Genomic DNA, 20391 nt, shown 5'->3' on the forward strand with positions numbered 1-20391 from the left:
TCTACTGGGCAGTGCTAGGATAATTAGGTAGTCACTTCTAATTACCTTCTTTAATTTCCTAAGATTTACTTATTTTATGCCTTATGAGTATTTTGCCTGCATGTATGTATGTGCTCTACATACATGACTGGTATCTGAGAAAGTCAGAATAAGATTGGCTCCCTTAAAGCTGGAGCTACATATGGTTGTGAGCCAAAATATGGGTGCTGGGAATCAAACTGAGATCCTCTGCAAAGGCCACAAGTGCTCTTAACTAAGTGCTGGGGTTAAACACATGTGCCACCATGCTTAGCCCAATTGCCTTGATTAATCATATTGTATTCAACACAAATTAGGATTTTTCTTTCCTTTTTGGAGGCAAGGTCTGAGGTAAAACTCAGTATATATCCCAGACTGGCCTTTTTGGTGATTTTCCTCCCATGGCATCTGCCAGTACTCCCGTCTACAAACCAATGTGTGTACTTATCTTAATTATGTAGCATCAGGTGTTGCGTAGTATGTCTACTACCTACCAATGTGTGTTGTAAAAGCTAGAGAATATCCATATCCCTATTTCCCTAAATCTCTGCCTGTAGCTCTGGAAGAGCCAAGTCATCCCTCAGAGCCCATTTGATTGATACTGTCGTGCACTGAGCACTGCTCCTTGTTTTATCCGCATGAAGTTAGGAAGAGTGCGGTCTAGGCTGGCTGTGTCTGAATGCAGCTAGTGCTGCACTGGCAGTGATTACGAATCTGGCTGCACAACTCGGTACAGTACATGGTGACAAGACTAAATAATGAAATTAGCTAGGAAGGGAACGTTTCCCTCTAGGACTGAGGGAGTTCCGCCATCAGAATGTTAATCATAAGATCATGGACGATTTTAAAGTACTTTAACCTTTCTGTTACAGTCTGATATGCACGGTACGTTGACATTTGTTCTGATTCCTAGTCAACAGATCAAGCCTCCTCCCGCCAAAGAAACTGTAGTAAGTAATTTTAAAATATGTATTGCTTATTCCTCTTCCACTTCTGTCTGCTTTTCTGTATCAGAAACTTGACTGAATATGGTGTGTTCAAGTAAAAACAGAGAAATCAGGTAATTGTATTTAAGTAAGTATAAAACATCATTTAAAATTTAGTAAACTGAACTTTTTAAAAGTAAAATATATGGCATAGTTCAGTTTCAGACATTTTAACATTGTTGTTTGTCTTCAGTTATAATGGAGTTTCGTTTAGTCGTGTAGAGAAGGGTACTTTTACAAATATGTATAAGTCATTACTCTGATGTATTTCTATATGTTAAATATTTAACACAGCTCTATTAAGTGATAGACTTGGTTACTGTACAACCCAGCATGCCTGGAAAGAATATTAGGAGAATTTACTATAGAACAGTTCATACATGAATGTTCATGCTGGTATTATTTATAAGACCCAAAATGTAAAAACAACTTAAAAATAGCCATAGCCACCAGCGATAATTTGAAAATACAGCATGGTTTATCTGTCTGTACACTGAGATATTATCTGATTAAAAGGGCTGAAGTAGAGTATATTCTACAAAATACATGAGCTTGAAAAACTTATGGCAATCACAAGGCCTTTACTGGTTTATTTATGTACAATATCCAAAATAGGTAAGTTCATAGAAACTGGAATGTTTCAGTGGCCCCTTAAATGTATAGATGAGGAACTGGGAGAGAGTGGGAATGGCCCTCATCAGTAGTGGGTGCAGAAGGCTGGAAATATTCTAACAGTATCAGTGGTCAGCCTCTGTCTCCGCATATACTCAAACTGTAAATTGTGTAGCATGTTAATTACGTCATAAGCAATTAAAATAAGGCTTTAAGGTCTTAGATTGATATGGAAGCCTGGTCTTCATTTATACATTTGTTATTCTTTTTTATCATTATTTTTGTTCAGTTACCGAATCAAATCATGGCTTCATCGTAACATTTTATGTGTGTATAGCATTGTGCTTTGTTCATATCCACCTCTACATCTGTTATTTTTAGTTCTCCCAAAATTTTAACTATTTGAAAAAGAACCAGTTTCATTTTTACTTTGTCTTTTACCACAGGTGTGTTATTTTATTTGGCTCTTTCTGTTTTCTGTTATTTCTTTCCAGAACATATTCCAGTTGATACTGCATTTGCAACCTTTTTTGTGTGTTTAGAATTCTTTGTAGGAAGAGGCATGAAAAAACAGACTTGGCCTCTGAATTCAGCCATTCTCTGTGCCTTGCCTTTCCATGTGTCTGTGCTTGCCTTTCCATGTGTCTGTCCTGTAACTGAGCCTCCAGTGTGAAAAGAGACACAACTGAAGAGCATTGAAACATGCTGTCCTCTAAATGTTCCTGATAATCAATCCATCCTTCCTCAGTAAATGATTTTTGTCTTTTGAGAATAAGTGTCAGAGGTTGAGGTATATTTTATAAGCTTTTCTTTTCTACTGCTCATGCAACCTGGAATTACCCTTAATAAAAGTTATTTCTTTTACAGCTATACATTTATTTTTTAGGGGTGCATATGCACTACAGCATTTATATGGTCATCAGGGAGTCAGTTTTCTCCTTCCACCATGTGGGTCCCAAGAATCAAACTCAGGTCATCAGGTGTGGCAGCAAGATGCAGGCCTGTTAAAATTACTTTAATAGATAAAACTAGCGTGCTGTATGATGCTGCTGCTTCTCAGTTAATGTTGTATGTTGTTATTGTTTTCAGCAAATGCAAAAGCAGAGTACTGAAATAATTCATTCATCACAGCTCTTGGTTATTTTTGGACTTTGGGGACAGGGTAGTGTTGGGCATCCTAGAACTCGCTCTGTGGACCAGCTTGCCTTGAACTCGCAGATCTGCCTCTGTCTCACAAGTGTTGGCATTAAAGGTGTGCATAACCATGCCTGGCCCTTGTTTTTTATAAACATAAGAATGAAATAACTGTCTAGGAATGGTGGCTTACAGCTAATTCCAGCATTTGGGAAGCTGACATCAAACAAACTGTGAGTTAGAGTAACTGGGCTAGTGGGGGGGAAGAAACTTAAAAAGAAGTATCCTATCCTGTGGAGGCCATTGGCTGTCTACCTTTAGTTACTACAAAATAAAAGGCTCAGCTGGCGTGATACATTTCAGATGTGTCGAGATGCGCTTGTCCTATAAATATAACATGTCCTCTGCTACATGAAGCAATCCTCCAGGTTGCCAGCCACTTAAATTAGGATGACTGGGAAATGAATTGGGTAGGCTAGAGTAAATTGAAAAGCATCCTTGAGTGATTTTCTTGCCTTTGGAACAGATCATAAAGCTATGTTGATCCCTCACTGGTCTTTTGGATTCCCTTGGTATGATAGAGGATTATAAGACCTTTCTATCTAACACCCAACTGTCTATCAATGCAGAGGCCACAAGTCTGAGGTGTTGTTAAGGGTTCAGCTTTTTGGTGGTGGTGCATGCCTCTAATCCCAGCATTTGGGAGGCAAGGCAGGCAGATCTTTGACATCTGAAGCCAGCCTGGTCTACATAGGATGTTCCAGGACAGCCAGGGCTACAAAGTGAGACCCTGTCTCAAAACAGAGAGCAGGAGTTGAGCCTTTTAAGAAGTATCGTAGCAGGCACTCCAGCAATGCACTCTGCATAGCCATGGTGGGTATTGCTTTCAGACAATGATTTAATAAAATCAGCCTGACAAATCACCCAGTTGGGTAGACCTACAAAGCCTGTTAAAGCAATTTCACTACTTCTAGAAAGGCTTAAAATTTTACTTTTTTGGTTCCCAGGGTTTGGGGACACACACATGTAAAAAGATAACAATTTAAATAGATTTTGGAAGCAATTTTCACCCAGTTTCTAAAACAATTCTAGCTCATACTGTTTTTCTTATACTCAGTTGATAATTTGTATGCGTGTTCTTTTTAAACACCCTTCCAACTATGTTTTGGCTCCCTGCTATCCCACAGAACTTTTTAAAATTCATGTTGGTACTGAGTATTCAAGATTTTAATCTAATGTCTATTTTCACATCAAGAATAGGAGGTTCCTTAGGTAGATAGTTATCTTAGATAAATAGAAACCCACTTTCTAATTAGAACATGGTATTTTTACCATATTGTAAGCAACACCCAAAGAACCAGAATGTCACCAGCATCTAAAATTCCTATCTATGTCCCCTTTAGCTCCTGTCCATCTTGTAATCGACCCCACACACCCCATAAACATTTTCTTCATTTCTAGAAACACCTAATTCCTTCATATTTTTTTGGATCGAATAGTTTTCAGTCAAATAAAGTAAGAATTTTTTTTCCCAGTGATCATCCTGATTTAGATCATTTCTCAGTGTGGAACATGCTACTTATATGCACTTCTAAAAGAAACACTAAGCAGTTAAGGCACAGCTACACTGGTCATGAAATCAGTTGGCTATGACAGCCCCAGGAAAGCTGACACTTGTTTACATAGGATCTAGTGACACTAATCTACCTTTTCTCATAGTAGTGGTTTAGAAGCTGCGTGCCTTACTGAGAATCATTGTTTTCACAGGTCAGACCGCTTCTATTCTGGTTGCCTTGCTTTTGAGGCAGCTTTGTATCTCAGTTTGTCAGCTGTTAACAGTCACCCAGTTTGAACTACTTCTCTCTAGTCTACAGAGATGTCAGTAGATAAGCTTAAACAAATCCTGCCCTAAAGTGCTGTTGCTTAACTAAATGTCCTGTCATTTCATTTCCCTGCACTGGTAGAACACATAGGTTACGTTTGTACTGGATATTTTGTTTTACTGTTTTATAATTCTTGCTCTTATTTGTACCCTTTCTATGTTTCAGATCCACGTGAAAGCTCATTTTGACTATGACCCCTCAGATGACCCTTATGTTCCCTGTCGAGAGTTAGGACTGTCTTTTCAAAAAGGAGATATACTTCATGTGATTAGTCAAGAAGATCCGAATTGGTGGCAGGCCTATAGAGAAGGAGACGAAGACAATCAGCCTCTAGCTGGACTTGTTCCAGGTAAGAGACAAGATTGAAAGCATTTAAAGGACTGAGGGCTCAGCACAGTGTTAGAACATGCAGAGGCCTGGAATCAAAATCTGTTGCATCTCCTCCCCTAGGTTATTTTAAGATAGAGAACTGAGAAGACGAAGGTTGATCATGTTAAAAAAATCTCTTACATTAAAATTGTAATCCATTAGAGATTAGAGAGAAGGCCCTGGTTGAGAGAACTAACTGCTCCCCCAAAGGACCCAGGTTCAATTTCCAGTATCCACATGGCATCTGACAGCTGTCTGTAACATGGGATCTGACACCTGACCCAGACATACATGCAGGCAAAACACCAGTGCACACGAAATAAAAATATATCATTTTCCAGGTCCTAGCACTCAGGAGGCAGAGGCAAGTGGGTCTCCGTAAGTTCTAGGCCAGCCTGGTCTTCAGAGCAAGTTCTAGGACAGCCAGAGCTACATAGGAGATGCTGTCTCAAAAAACAAAACAAAAACATCTTAATCCATTGAGGAAAAATGTGTTGTCTATTTATTTGTGTCATTGGTAACAAAGGTAGTAATGGAATAAATCATTATCACATTTATAAATAATAAATACAAATGAGTGTGTTGAATCGCGGTGTGTTGAAATCAGAACATGGTGAATGCCTGTGTACTATTTGAAAGTTCATGTCTAGAATTGCTGTGTGTGATTTGAGATAATCCTCGGTGACCAGAACCATTACATGTCCCAGCATGGTACAACACAGTACCACATAGTGATGTTCACTGAAAGCTTTTTTAAAGGTGAACTATGAAGTTTCCTGATACTGTTATTGTTATCTTTTTATAATAAGTGGTAAGTGATACATATGGTTAGATTGATGAGCAGGGTCACAACAAACCCTCGAAGGCTCAGACTAGAACGATGACTCATGGCGGAGACTTGATACTGAAGGACCCGAGTTTGGTTCCCAGTGTCCATGTTGCACACACCCCACATAGACGTACATATAATTAAAAAAAAAAAACTTCTCTTTAAAGGGGACACATCTGTCTTGTATTGGCAGAAGGGCTTGGAAGGCATTATGAAAAATTACTTCCACTATTTTCTCTTTGATTACAAATATGTTTATCCTTTTGTTTTTTCTTTTTGTGTTACTAGGGAAAAGTTTTCAGCAGCAAAGGGAAGCCATGAAGCAAACTATAGAAGAAGATAAGGAGCCAGAAAAATCAGGTTAGACACTTACATTTGGTTTTGCACTTACATTGGTTTTGCACTTACATTGGTTTTACTTTTGTATTAGTAAAAGCAATTAGGGTTTCACCTGGAACCATGTTGAATTTACATACTGGGACTGTGAAGGAAAGGTGTAAACATTGAAGGAATAATAGAAGAGGCTAAATTTGTTATCTTTATATGTAAGAAAAGATGAAAATATTACATATCTGTCTGCAATGTGGAATTAATAGAAAATGATAAATTAGCATTTAGACTAATATCCACTTATCAATGAGTGCACACCATGTGTGTTTTTCTGTGATTGGGTTACCTCACTCAAGATGATATTTTCCAGTTCCATCCATTTGCGTATGAATTTCATAAAGTCATTGTTTTCAGTAGCTGAGTAGTATTCCATTGTGTAGATGTACCAGATTTTCTGTATCCATTCCTCTGTTGAAGGGCATCTGAGTTCTTTCCAGCTTCTGGCTATTATAAATAAGGCTGCGATGAACATAGTGGAGCATGTGTCTTTGTTATATGTTAAAGCATCTTTTGGGTATATGCCCAAGACAGGTATAGCTGGGTCCTCAGGTAGTTCAATGTCCAATTTTCTGAGGAAACTCCAGACTGATTTCCAGGATGGTTGTACCAGTCTGAAATCCCACCAACAATGTAGGAATGTTCCTCTTTCTCCGCATCCTCAACAGCATCTGCTGTTGCCGGAGTTTTTGATCTTAGCCATTCTGACTGGTGTGAGGTGAAATCTCAAGGTTGTTTTGATTTGCATTTCCCTTATGACTAAAGATGTTGAACATTTCTTTAGGTGTTTCTCAGCCATTCGACATTCCTCAGCTGCAAATTCTTTGTTTCACTCTGAACCCCATTTTTAAAAAGGGTTATTTGTCTACCTGCAGACTAACTTCGTGAGTTCTTTGTATATTTTGGATATTAGCCCTCTATCAGTTGTAGGAGTGGTAAAGATCTTTTCCCAATCTGTTGGTTGCGGTTTTGTCCTAACAACAGTGTCCTTTGCCTTACAGAAGCTTTGTAGTTTTATGAGATCCCGTTTGTCGATTCTTGATCTTAGAACATAAGGCATTGGTGTTTTGTTCAGGAAATTTTCTCCAGTGCCCATGTGTTCAAGATTCTTCCCCACTTTTTTTGTCCTATTAGTTTGAGTCTATCTAATTTGATGTGGAGGTCCTTGATCCACTTGGACTTAAGCTTTGGACAGGGTGATAAGAATGGATTGATCTGCAAGCTTCTACATGCTGACCTCCAGTTGAACCAGCACCATTTGGTGAAAATGCTATCTTTTCTCCATTGGATGGTCTTGGCTCCTTTGTCAAAAATCAAGTGACCATGGGTGTGTGGGTTCATTTCTGGGTCTTCAGTTCTATTCCACTGATCTATCTGCCTGTCTCTGTAACAGTACCATACAGTTTTTTTTTTTTTTATCACTATTGCTCTGTAATACTGCTTGAGTTCAGGGATAGTGATTGCCCCAGAAGTCCTTTTATTGTTGAGGATAGTTTTAGCTATCCTGGACTTTTTGTTAGTCCAGATGAATTTGCAAATTATTCTGTCTAACTCTATGAAGAATTGGATTAGAATTTTGATGGGGATTGCATAGAATCTGTAGATCACTTTTGGTAAAATGGTCATTTTTACTATATAAATCCTGCCAATCCATGAGCATGGGAGATCTTTCCATCTTCTGAGATCTTCAATTTATTTCTTTATAGGCTTGAAGTTCTTATCATACAGATATTTCACTTGGTTGGTGAAAGTCACACCGAGGTATTTTATATTATTTGGGACTATTATGAAGAGTGTCCTTTCCCTAATTTCTTTCTCAGCTTGTTTCTCTTTTGTGTAGAGGAAGGCTACTGATTTATTTGAGTTAATTTTATACCCAGCCACTTTGCTGAAGTTGTTTATCAGCTTTAGAAATTCTCTGGTGGAACTTTTGGGATCACTTAAATATACTATCATATCATCTGCAAATAGTGATATTTTGACTTCTTCCTTTCCAATCTGTATCTCTTTGATCTCCTTTTGTTGTCTGATTGCTCTGGCTAGAACTTCAAGAACTATATTGAATAAGTAGGGAGAGAGTGGGCAGCCTTGTCTAGTCCCTGATTTTAGTGGGATTGCTTCAAGTTTCTCTCCATTTAGTTTAATGTTAACTACTGGTTTGCTGTATAAGGCTTTTACTATGTTAGGTATGGGCCTTGAATTCCTCGTCTTTCCAGGACTTTTATCATGAAGGGGTGTTGAATTTTGTCAAATGCTTTCTCGGCATCTAATGAAATGATCATGTGGTTTTTATCTTTCAGTTTATTTATATAGTGGATTATGTTGATGGTTTTCCATACATTAAACCATCCCTGCATACCTGGGATGAAGCCTACCTTATCATGATGGGTCATTGTTTTGATGTGTTCTTGGATTCTGTTTGCAAGAATTTTATTGAATATTTTTGCGTCGATATTTATAAGGGAAATTGGTCTGAAGTTCTCTTTCTTTGTTGGGTTTTTGTGTGGTCTAAGTATAAGAGTAATTGTGGCTTCATAGAAGGAGTTTAGTAGTACTCCATCTGTTTCAATTTTGTGGAATAGTTTGGATAGTATTGGTATGAGGTCTTCTATGAAGGTCTGATAGAATTCTGCACTGAACCCATCTGGACCTGGGCTCTTTTTGATTGGGAGACTTTTAATGACTGCTTCTATTTCTTTAGGAGTTATGGGGTTGTTTTAATGGTTTATCTTTTCCTGATTTAACTTCGGTACCTAGTATATGTCTAGGAAATTGTCCATTTCCTGCAGATTTTCAAGTTTTGTTGAATATAGGCTTTTGTAATACGATCTGATGATTTTTTGAATATCCTCTGATTCTGTAGTTATATCTCCCTTTTCATTTCTGATTTTGTTAATTTGGACATACTCTCTGTGTCCTCTGGTTAGTCTGGCTAAGGGTTTATCTATCTTGTTGATTCTCTCAAAGAACCAGCTTTTGGTTCTGTTGATTCTTTGTATCATCCTTTTTGTTTCTACTTGGTTGATTTCAACTCTGCGTTTGATTATTCCTGCCTTCTACTCCTGAGTGTATTTGCTTCTTTTTGCTCTAGAGCTTTTAGGTGTGCTGTCAAGCTGTTGATATATGCTCTCTCCTGTTTCTTTCTGCAGGCACTCAGAGCTATGAGTTTTCCTCTTAGCACAGTTTTCATTGTGTCCCATAAGTTTGGGTATGTTGTACTTTCATTTTCATTAAATTCTAAGAAGTCTTTAATTTCTTTCTTTATTTCTTCCTTGACCAGGCTATCATTGAGTAGAGCATTGTGCAACTTCCATGTATATGTGGGCGTTCTTTCGTTATTGGTATTGAAGACCAGCTTTAGCCGTGGTGGTCTGATAGGGATTATTTCGATCTATCTGTATCTGTTGGGGCCTGTTTTGTGACCGATTATATGGTCAATTTTGGAGAAAGTACCATGAGGTGGTGAAAAGAAGGTATATTCTTTTGTTTTAGGTTAGAATGTTCTATAAATATCTGTTAAGTCCTTTTGGTTCATAACTTCTGTTAGTCTGTCTATGTCTCTGTTTAATTTCTGTTTCCAGATCTGTCCATTGATGAGAGTGGGGTTTTGAAATCTCCTACTATTATTGTTTGAGGTGCAATGTTTGCTTTGAGCTTTTGTAAGGTTTCTTTTATTTATGTTGCCCTTGTATTTGGTGCATAGATATTTGGGATTGAGAGTTCATTGTGGTGGATTTTTCCTTTGATGAATATGAAGTGTCCTTCCTTATCTTTTTTGATGACTTTTGGTTGAAAATTGATTTTATTTGATATTAGAATGGCTACTCCAGCTTGCTTCTTCAGACCATTTGCTTCAAAAGTTGTTTTCCAGCCTTTTACTCTGAGGTCGTGTCTGTCTTTGTCTCTGAGGTGTGTTTCCTGTAGGCAACAAACTGCTGGGTCCTCAGTACCTATCCAGTTTGTTAATCTGTGTCTTTTTATTGGGGAATTGAGTCCATTGATGTTGAGAGATGTTAAGGAGTAGTGATTGTTGCTTCCTGTTATATTTGTATTTGGAAGTGAGATTATGTTTGTGTGCTTATCTTCTCTTTGTTTTGTTGCAAAGCGATTATTTTCTCACTTTTTCTAGGGTGTAGCTTGCCTCCTTGTGTTGGGCTTTACCATTTATTATCCTTTCTAGGGCTGGATTTGTAGAAAGATATTGGGTAAATTTAGTTTTGTCATGGAATATCTTGGTTTCTCCATCTATGTTAATTGAGAGTTTTGCAGGATACAGTAACCTGGGCTGGCATTTGTGTTCTCTTAGGGTCTGTATGACATCAGTCCAGGATCTTCTGGCTTTCATACATTGGCTCTGGTGAGAAGTCTGGTGTGATTCTGATAGGTCTGCCTTTATATGTACTTGACCTTTTTCCCTTACTGCTTTTAATATTCTTTGTTTTGTGCATTTGGTGTTTTTACTATTATGTGACGGGAGGAGTTTCTTTTCTGGTCCAATCTATTTGGAGTTCTGTAGGCTTCTTGTATGTTTATGGGTATCTCTTTCTTTAGGTTAGGGAAGTTTTCTTCTATGATTTTGTTGAAGATATTTACTGGTCCTTTGCGTTGGGAGTCTTCACTCTCTTCTATACCTATTATTCTTAGGTTTGATCTTCTCATTGTGTCCTGGATTTCCTGTATTTTGGGCCAGTAGCTTTTTCCATTTTCCATTATCTTTGACAGTTGTGTCAATGATTTCTATGGAATCTTCTCCTGACATTGTCTCTTCTATGTCTTGTATTCTGTTGGTGATGTTTCTATCTACGGCTCCTGTTCTCTTCCTTTGGTTTTCTATCTCCAGGATTGTCTCCCTTTGTGCTTTATTTATTGTTTCTATTTCCATTTTTAATTCTTTCACCCATTTGATTGTGTTTTCCTGTAATTCTTTCAGGGATTTTTGTGTTTCCTCTCTACGGGCTTCTACTTTTTTACCTCTGTTTTCCTGCATTTCTCTAACAGAGTTCTTTATGTCTTTCTTAAAGTCCTCCATCATCGTGATCAAATGTGATTTTAAATCTTTATCTTGCTTTTCTGGTGTGTTTGGATATTCAGTGTTTTCTTTGGTTGGAGGATTGGGTAGTCTTGGTTTCTGTTGCTTGGGTTCCTGCACTTGCCTCTCCCCATCAGGTTGTCTCTAGTGTTACCTTGTTCTGCTATTTCTGACAGTGGCTTGACCATCCTATAGGCCTGTGTGTAAGGAGTGCTGTAGCCCTGTTTTCCTCTTTTCTTTCATCCAGTTATGGGAACAGAGTGTTCTGCTTTCAGGCGTGTAGTCCTTCCTGTCCACTGGCTTTCAGCTATTCCTGTGGGAATGTGTCCTGAGTCCACCAGGCAGGTCTCTTGGAGTAGAAAAGTTGGTCTTACCTCTGGTCTCTGGCCTGAAGTTGCTTCTCAGAGCTAGGTTTCAGCTCTCCGTGAGGGCAGCAACCAGAAGGGCCTGCCCCTCCTCCTCCTGGGTCCCTGTGCACAGGGGGCTCAAATGGCACTAGGCGTTTTCCTCTAGAGTCAGAAATGTGGGCAGAGAGTAGTGTCTTCTGGTTTCCCAGGTGTGTCTGCCCCTCTGAAGGTCTAGTTCTCCCTCCCACGGCATTTGGGTGCAAGGAGTTGTTTGACCGGGTCCGTTCAAATCCAGGCGCAATCTGGACCGCAGGGCTCCTGCAGCTTTAATGCCCCTATCTTCCTGTTCCCAGAAGTTCTGTACAGTTTCCTCTTAAAATAGCATTGTTTAAAGAACCAGATACAGTGTTTATAACTATTTTTGATTGATCAACAGGAAAACTATGGTGTGCAAAGAAGAATAAAAAGAAGAGGAAAAAGGTTTTATATAATGCCAATAAAAATGATGGTAAGTTCTAATGTCAGGAATAGCGGTTGTACTTATGACAACCGCTAAAAGGTTGTCTATAAGGTTTTTTTTTCTCTTTAAGTTGACTGCAAAATTACTTGCCACTAACGTTTTTTTATTTATTAATCATTTTATTTATTTACATTTCAAATGTTATTCCCCTTCCCTGTCTCCCTTCAGCAAACCCCCCTTTCCATCCCTCTCCCCTTTGCCCCCAAGAGGGTGCTCCCATTCCAGCCTCACCTCTCTATTATCCCCCTTCTCAGGGACATCAAGCTTCCTCTCCCACTGACGTTAAATGAGGCAGTCCTCTGCTACATATGTAGCAGGAGCCGTGGACCAGCCCATGTATACTCTTTGGTTGGTGGTTCAGTCCCTTGGAGCTCTGTTGGTTGATGGTGTGGTTCTTTCTATGGAGTTGCAAACCCCTTTAGTTCCTTCAGCCCTTCCCCTAACTCTTCCCTTGGGGCCCTGGGCTCAGGCCAATGGTTGGTTGTGAGTATCTGCTTTTGTCTTAGTCAGGCACTGCCAGAGCCTCTCAGAGGACAGCCATACCAGCTCCTGTCTGTAAGCACATCTTGGCATCAGCAATAAGTGTCAGGGTTTGGTGTCTGCAGCTGAAATGGAGCATAGCTGAAAGGTCTCTAGAAGGCCTTTCTTTCAGCCTCTGCTCCATTTTTGTCCCTGCATTTCCTTTAGACAGGAATAATTCTGGGCTAAAAATTTTAAGATGGGTTGGTGGCCTCATCCCTTCACTGGAGGCTATGTCTACCTATTGGAGGTGGTCTCTTCATGTTCTAGCTCCTTGCTGTTGGGTATTTCAACTAACAATTTTTCACACACACATAAAAATGTTTTTTAGGTAAAACATGAATAATTTGTCTATAGTATCTTAAGTCAGAGAGGCGGGTCATTCTACAGAACACTACTTACTTGCTGAGGCCAGCATACAGGGATATTTATTTATCTTGACAGAGTGCTAAGATTAGAAAGTTTTAAAGTCATAACATCTCTCAAAATCCAGATCTCAGAATTCTAACACTTGGGACAGCAGGTTCCCTGATTGGTGCACGTACAATCTAGTTGGGCATCACCACCACTTACCATTTTTATGAATTCAATCTTATTTTCTGGATGCATTACTTTCTTGATTGATCTTCCTTGCATTTGAATTTCTTAGTTCTGCTTTGGTACATACTAGAAAAGCCAGTTTAAAGTCAGGAACACTACTGTTTAAAATCAGGAGCACTGTTTAAATCTGCACAGCTCATTTCTAAAGAATGTAAAGCACTTATGTGTAGAAGTTACTTCTGGTCCTTCTTCCCATCCTCATGTTCCCAGAAACAAGACTCAAATTCAAAATATTTTTACCAGTACCTGAGCTATGTAACTAGGCTCTTCTTTGACCAGATCTTAATTTAAAATAACTCATTTATTTTAATCTCCATTCTGCCACATGGCTAGTAACCTGCACTTAGGTAGCACATATCTGTCTTGTCACATCTTCCTGGGTGAATTTCCTATACCTGACACTATCCCAGAATTCTTTCTGCTTCCTGGATATCTGACCTGCTTCCTACCTAAGCTATAGGCCATAGGCTTTTTAAGTAACAGGTGATGCATTCACACAATAGACAAGATATACTCTCTCTGCATTTATATGCAGCATTAAACTAACAAAGAAAGTTTTATTATTAGATACTCTTTTTGTTTGTTTTTAAAGATAGCCCTGTTTGTTCTGGAATTCACTCTGTAGACCATGCCGGCCTTGAACTCAGAGATCCACCAGGCCTTTGCTGCTGCCACCACCACCCAGCTAAATTATTAGATATTCTATATACTTACTGAATCTAAAATTGAATCAGCCAAGCACTCTAGCACTCTCACTCACATATTCTATGTGACCATCGTGTGCGAACGTTTATCCATTCTTCCTCTCCATTATATAGTCCTATTACCTGGAGTCTTTATGAAAATGAAGTATATTATCATGAGCGTGTCCCCTGGCAGTCTGCTTGGTGTAGTACTCACTGCAAACTCGGTATTTTAATTAGGCATGGTGCTTAAATACCTGGAATCCCAGTACTTGGGGGCTGAGACAGGAGGATCATTACAAGTTTGAGGCTAACCCAGCTACAGAACAAGCTCCTACCTCAAAAACACAAAATACCAACAAAACTTCATTATTTTATGTAAAAGCACATCTTTATGACATGACATTAATTGTATCTAAAATCTTAACTCTTTCCTTTTCCAAAGATTATGACAATGAAGAGATCCTAACGTATGAAGAAATGTCACTTTACCATCAGCCAGCAAATAGGAAAAGACCTATCATCTTGATTGGTCCCCAGAACTGTGGCCAGAATGAACTGCGCCAGAGACTCATGAACAAAGAAAAAGACCGCTTTGCATCTGCAGTTCCTCGTAAGTTGGACACACTTTTCTCAGAATCTTAACTACACAGGAAAATGTTCCTTTTATTGGCTTTTATTGGCACAGTATTGTCAGTGTCAAGAAAAGGAAATTTGTTTAACCAAACTTGTTGGCAAATTTTTATTAAAGGTAGTTCTTAAGGAATTTAAATTTTTCCTAAGTGTATGGTACTAAGGGAGTTTCTAAATAAATTACAGTTTAGGCTTCTTTCCCTATTGCAAAGGAAACACAATTCCTGATTCTTTAAAGTGATATTGAAGATAGAAATTACAACTTTACGATTCCATGGTACCTACTCTAACAGAAATAAACTTTAAGGAAAGATGACATGACAGTGTCTGACAGTATGAACAAACTGGATCAAGGTAACTAAAATTAACTGTTAAAATATTATTGATAATTTTTATTCATGTCATCATAGCAACAGTACTAAACACGTGGGCCCTTAACATTTCCTCAATTCATTGTTTCATTTGTGATATAAAATAAAAAATCTTCCTGGGTTGATTATTCCTCTTCTCCATATTGATCCATATTTATTTATCATTATTATTACTAAGGATTTATTTATTTTATTTATAGATGCATTGGGGGAACACTGTATTATAGTGTACTTCCTGTGAAGATGGCCGCTATATACATACCCTGGAGCTAGAGTTACAGGCAGTTCCCTGCAGCGAGTGTCAGGACCTGAACACAGATCTTCTAGAAAGATCAGCGTTCTTAAGCACTGATCCATTCCTTCTGCCCATTGTGTTTATTATTTTATCTGATTTCCTCTGCTTAGATACAACTCGGAATAGGCGAGACCACGAAGTAGCTGGGAGAGATTACCACTTTGTTTCACGGCAAGCATTTGAAGCAGATATAGCAGCTGGCAAGTTCATTGAACATGGTGAATTTGAGAAAAACCTGTATGGAACCAGCATAGATTCTGTACGACAAGTAATCAACTCTGGCAAAATATGTCTTTTAAGTCTTCGAGCACAGGTACAACCAGAATTGTGGTTTTTAGAGTGTTAAACTTGCGGGGCATATTTTGTAAAGTAACTAGTGAAAACTGTGTTGGGTCCAAGAATGACAAATTATTTAAGTCCTCATATGATTTTCTATTCACTTCATAAACTCAAAATATGTAGCTGAATCTCCCTCCCTTTCAACATGTATGTTTTAGAAACTCTAAACTCTGGTACTAACTATACTTAAAAAGTCTTCAGAAAATACTGTTTCTGATCTGAGAAAAATTAGAAAATTTGAAAGTTGTTCCTAGGTTTTAAAGGCCATTGTTTCAAAGGCTCACAAGTGTCACAGTGAAGGCGCAGGGTTATCTGGGTGATAAAACTTGGATTCACCTGTTGACAGAGTAAGCCAAACAGAATTACTAGCCAATATGTCTTAGATTCCTATTTTAAAAGATGCCTGTTAAAATTTGAAGTTTCAAAAATTGTTTGTCATGGAAACCTGCTTTTTATAACAATTCAGCTTTAACATAGAGTTTTGATTAATGTGCTTGATCTGTTACTGATACCAATTCAAACCACAGAATCAAGTATGCATTAAGTAGATGTACATAGACAGACGCTGACTCTAAAATGGCTTGCTAAAACGCAATTGTGTGTGTGTTTATGTGTTTGTTTGTTTTAATCTTTGTTTGCTTGGGTTTTGGCGGAGATGGGGAGGTTGGCTTGGGGATTCCAGAGAGCAGATGCAGAGGTTTGTGCTATTCCAGCCATTTTATTTAAGGAAACTTTTATTTAATTCTTTCTGAATTCTTTATTTGGATTAACAAATATTATCACAAGACTTGAAGTAGTTTAGCACAGTGATGTTTCTTCATTTAGGAAAGAACATGCATATAACGAGTTGCTAGAGCATCTCAGTTGGAGCGTGTACAGCAGTAATGCATATGGGACAGTGAGTCCATAGGTCTAATCCCTGCAGTCTGCTTTCTCGTGGGGGGCTTGGCTTCTCTAGGGCAAGTTTGCCTCTCTGGATTGGCTTTTTAGTATCTTCACCTAGAAAGGCAACTGCCTGGATTCTAATTCCTCAAAGATGACTTTCACTGTGGTTTTCTAATGCATGAGAGACTTATTATCATACAGTTGTAACCCGTCACTGTCTTCTACCTCTGCCTCAGTATCTAGAACACTAGGCTAATATAATACATGTGAATTTATATTTAAATACATTTATTGTGAATGAACATACTATCTCAGCATACTATGAAGTATTTATGATGAAATGCTTAGAAACATATCTTAACAGTCTATATTATTGAGAAATAGTTCGATGGTAGCAATTATTTTAAAACCCAAATATCGTTACAGTCCTTGAAGACCCTCCGGAATTCAGATTTGAAACCATACATCATCTTCATTGCACCACCTTCACAAGAGAGACTTCGGGCGTTGTTAGCCAAGGAAGGCAAGAACCCAAAGGTAAACTTGTCACAGTGCTAGGTCACCACTGATACCAAGCAAGACTCGCCCTCACCTGACCTGCTAGAGCTGCAAAGCTCACAGCCTCAGCTGTCAAGCTGATTGTTCTGTGTGTGTCACTTGCCCCAAAACTGCCACTGCTGCCCTCAGATCTATGAGTCCCTCCAGAATGCTGTAAAATGCCTTTACTCTCCATATACACCAACATGGCTGTCTCCTTCCTTCCCCCTCCAAAGGTCTTAGCGGACTTCTCGTTAGCTGCTCCACATTTGCAGGGTTCCAGAATTGAGTGCTTTTTCACCCAAACCCTGTATTGTTTTTTCTCTGTTTTTGTACATGATCTGGAACAGATAGAGGAGCAGGGGTATTTAAATTATTTTAGATATTTGCTGGATGTATTGATGGAGATCATGTTATACATATGGTTTTCATCTGCGTTTTCCTGAAAAATAATGTAAGTCTTTTCATGTGAGCATCTGAGCATATTCTTCTGTGCAGGCCTCAAGCCTTGTCATGTTTTTAAAGTTAGATTGCTTGTCTATTTATTAGAATTATTTTTCCTGTGTGTAGGTATGTGTACATTTGTGTAAGTGGGTGCCTGTGTGCCATGATGTGGATGTCAAGGTCAGAGGTCAACTTGTTCTCTCCTTCCACTTTCCACCTTTACATGGGTCCCAGAAATTGAACTTCGATCAGAAGACTTGCAGAGCAAGGACCTCTACCCACTGAGCTGTATTGGTAGCCCCTTGGCACGTGTATTTATTACAGTTACTTTCTCCAGATCGCAGTTTGCTTTTTGTTTGGGTTTTTTTTTTGTTTGTTTTAGAGATAAATAGCCTGAAGCTATGTAGACCAGGGTGGCCTTGAACTCATAGAGATCCACCTATTTATGTCTCCTCAGTGTTAAGTTTAAAGTCATACACAATCACTCCACTCCCAGCTCTGTCTTTTTTTTTTTTTTTTTTATAAATATAAACTACATCCTTTGATGGGAGAAGTAAGTTTTTGTTTGGTTTGCTTTAATTTGGATGTAAGCAGTATCATCTGTGTAGCTCAGAATGATATGAAACTATTAATCCTCCTGCCTGTCCCTGCCTCCCAAGTGCTGGGAATATAGCCATGTGCCATAATACCCTGCCAGAGAAATGTTTAATTTTAATGAAGTTCACTTTTTCACTTTCTTATGGCTAGTGAATTTTATACATGTCTAGAAAATTATAAGGTCATTATTCTGTGTTTTCTCCTTAAATATTCTAGCTTGTGTATTTTGGTTAAATTATTCATAGTCTTAGTGTAATGTGACAGGGAAGCTTTGTTTTTTAAATAATATAGATATCAAATTATTCCAACAATCTTTGTGCAGTAAGACTATCTTTTTTGGCACAATACATATAGTTTGTATATGTGTGATGTTATTTGGCACAGAACATATAGTTTATATGTATGTAATTTGCATAATGGTGGGGATATACATGGGCCACAGCACACATGTAGAGGTCAGAGGGCAACTTTGTGGAGTTGGTTCTCTCTCCTGCCTCCTTACCTCTGGGTAAGTGAGCTCATTTACCTGTTGAGTCACTGTGTTGGCACTTTAAAAAAGAAAAAAAAAAAGATTTCCTTATTTTATGTATATGAGGACACTGTAGCTCATCTTCAGACTGTAGCTATCTTCAGACACACCAGAAGAGGGCATCTGGTCTCATTACAGATGGTTGTAAACCACCATGTGGTTGCTGGGAATTGAACTCAGGACCTCTGGAAGAGCAGAATCATCTCTCCAGCCCTGTGTTGGCACTTTTATTTCTGGATTATATTCTGCACTTAGACTGATTCCATACTGTTTTGATTCCTGTAACTTTGTTACATCTTCAAAAACAGGCAGTAAAGAAGAATGAGTACCAATGCTTAATACAACAAGGGATAAACCTAAAAATACTAGATGCCATTTGGAAAAAAACTGAGACTCAATAGACCACAAGTTGTATGATTCCAAACATTTAGGATATCCAGATCAGACATATCTGATGCATGACATAAATTGCTTAGTAATTGCTTAGGCATTGGAAAACAAGGTTAATGGCTACTACATTATAAACAGTCTTAGGTGGTGTCTCATTTACTATTCTGTTGCTATGAAGAGACACCATGACCACAGCAACATTTGCTTTCAGTTTCAGAGATTAAGTCAGTGACCATTGTGGTAGGGAGCATAGCAAACAAATATGGTGTTGGAGAAGTAACTGAGAGCTTATATTTGAGGCAGACAGACAAGACCTGGTGTGAGCTTTTGAAACCTCAAAGCACAGTCCCAGTGACACACCTCTTCCTCCAGGGCCACACCTCTTAATTCTTCCTAAAATAGTTCTGCCACCTGGGAGCCAAACATTCAAACTATGAGACTGTGAGGGCCATTCTCATTCAGATCACTACTGGAGAGGGTGGAAAATCTTCTAATATTGATTATGGTGTTAATTCAGAATTCTATAACCATAAAAACAGTGGATTCATATATTTTAAATTAGTAAACTGTATGGCATGTAAACTATATTATCTCAAGAAAACTGTTTTTTCCCTAATGTGGGGGAAAACCCCATTAGTCTGTTTTGTAGAAATTGTTTAGAAACTGTTTTCAAGATTGATTACTTTAGAAAACTCAAGATAGCTTCTGTCTCTTTTGTCTTTTCTATTTAAATCACTTTTTTTAATTAAAAAAAGTATTTTATTTTATTTTATTTTTAATTTGCCCTACCCAAGATGCACCCGCTTATATCCTTATATTGTCTCCTTATACTTATCTTTCCTACACAGTGATTCCTTTTTTCATTTTATTCCCTCCTTTTTTTTTTTTTTATTATTAACTTGAGTATTTCTTATATACATTTCGAATGTTATTCCCTTTCCCGGTTTCCGGGCAAACATCCCCCTCCCCCCTCCCCTTCCTTATGGGTGTTCCCCTCCCAACCCTCCCCCCATTGCCGCCCTCCCCCCATAGACTAGTTCACTGGGGGTTCAGTCTTAGCAGGACCCAGGGCTTCCCCTTCCACTGGTGCTCTTACTAGGATATTCATTGCTACATATGGGGTCAGAGTCCAGGGTCAGTCCATGTACAGTCTTTAGGTAGTGGCTTAGTCCCTGGAAGCTCTGGTTGCTTGGCATTGTTGTACTTTTGGGGTCTCGAGCCCCTTCAAGCTCTTCCAGTTCTTTCTCTGATTCCTTCAACAGGGGACCTATTCTCAGTTCAGTGGTTTGCTGCTGGCATTCGCCTCTGTATTTGCTGTATTCTGGCTGTGTCTCTCAGGAGCGATCTACATCCGGCTCCTGTCGGTCTGCACTTCTTTGCTTCATCCATCTTGTCTAATTGGGTGGCTGTATATGTATGGGCCACATGTGGGGCAGGCTCTGAATGGGTGTTCCT

General features: G+C 38.6%; 1 protein-coding gene across 1 annotated transcript in view; it reads left to right on the forward strand.

Annotated features, from left to right (window-relative positions):
• Window positions 1-20391, forward strand: part of Pals1 (protein associated with LIN7 1, MAGUK p55 family member) — a 56579-nt gene that overhangs the window by 27401 nt on the left and 8787 nt on the right. Inside the window, exons 7-13 of the mRNA NM_001108034.1 lie at window positions 891-968; window positions 4799-4982; window positions 6120-6191; window positions 12031-12102; window positions 14362-14529; window positions 15326-15528; window positions 16866-16976. Coding sequence (NP_001101504.1) covers window positions 891-968; window positions 4799-4982; window positions 6120-6191; window positions 12031-12102; window positions 14362-14529; window positions 15326-15528; window positions 16866-16976 — 888 coding nt within the window. The remainder of the gene's footprint in view (window positions 1-890; window positions 969-4798; window positions 4983-6119; window positions 6192-12030; window positions 12103-14361; window positions 14530-15325; window positions 15529-16865; window positions 16977-20391) is intronic.

Source organism: Rattus norvegicus, chromosome 6 (assembly GCF_036323735.1).
Source record: "Rattus norvegicus strain BN/NHsdMcwi chromosome 6, GRCr8, whole genome shotgun sequence".
Classification (NCBI taxonomy): domain Eukaryota; kingdom Metazoa; phylum Chordata; class Mammalia; order Rodentia; family Muridae; genus Rattus; species Rattus norvegicus.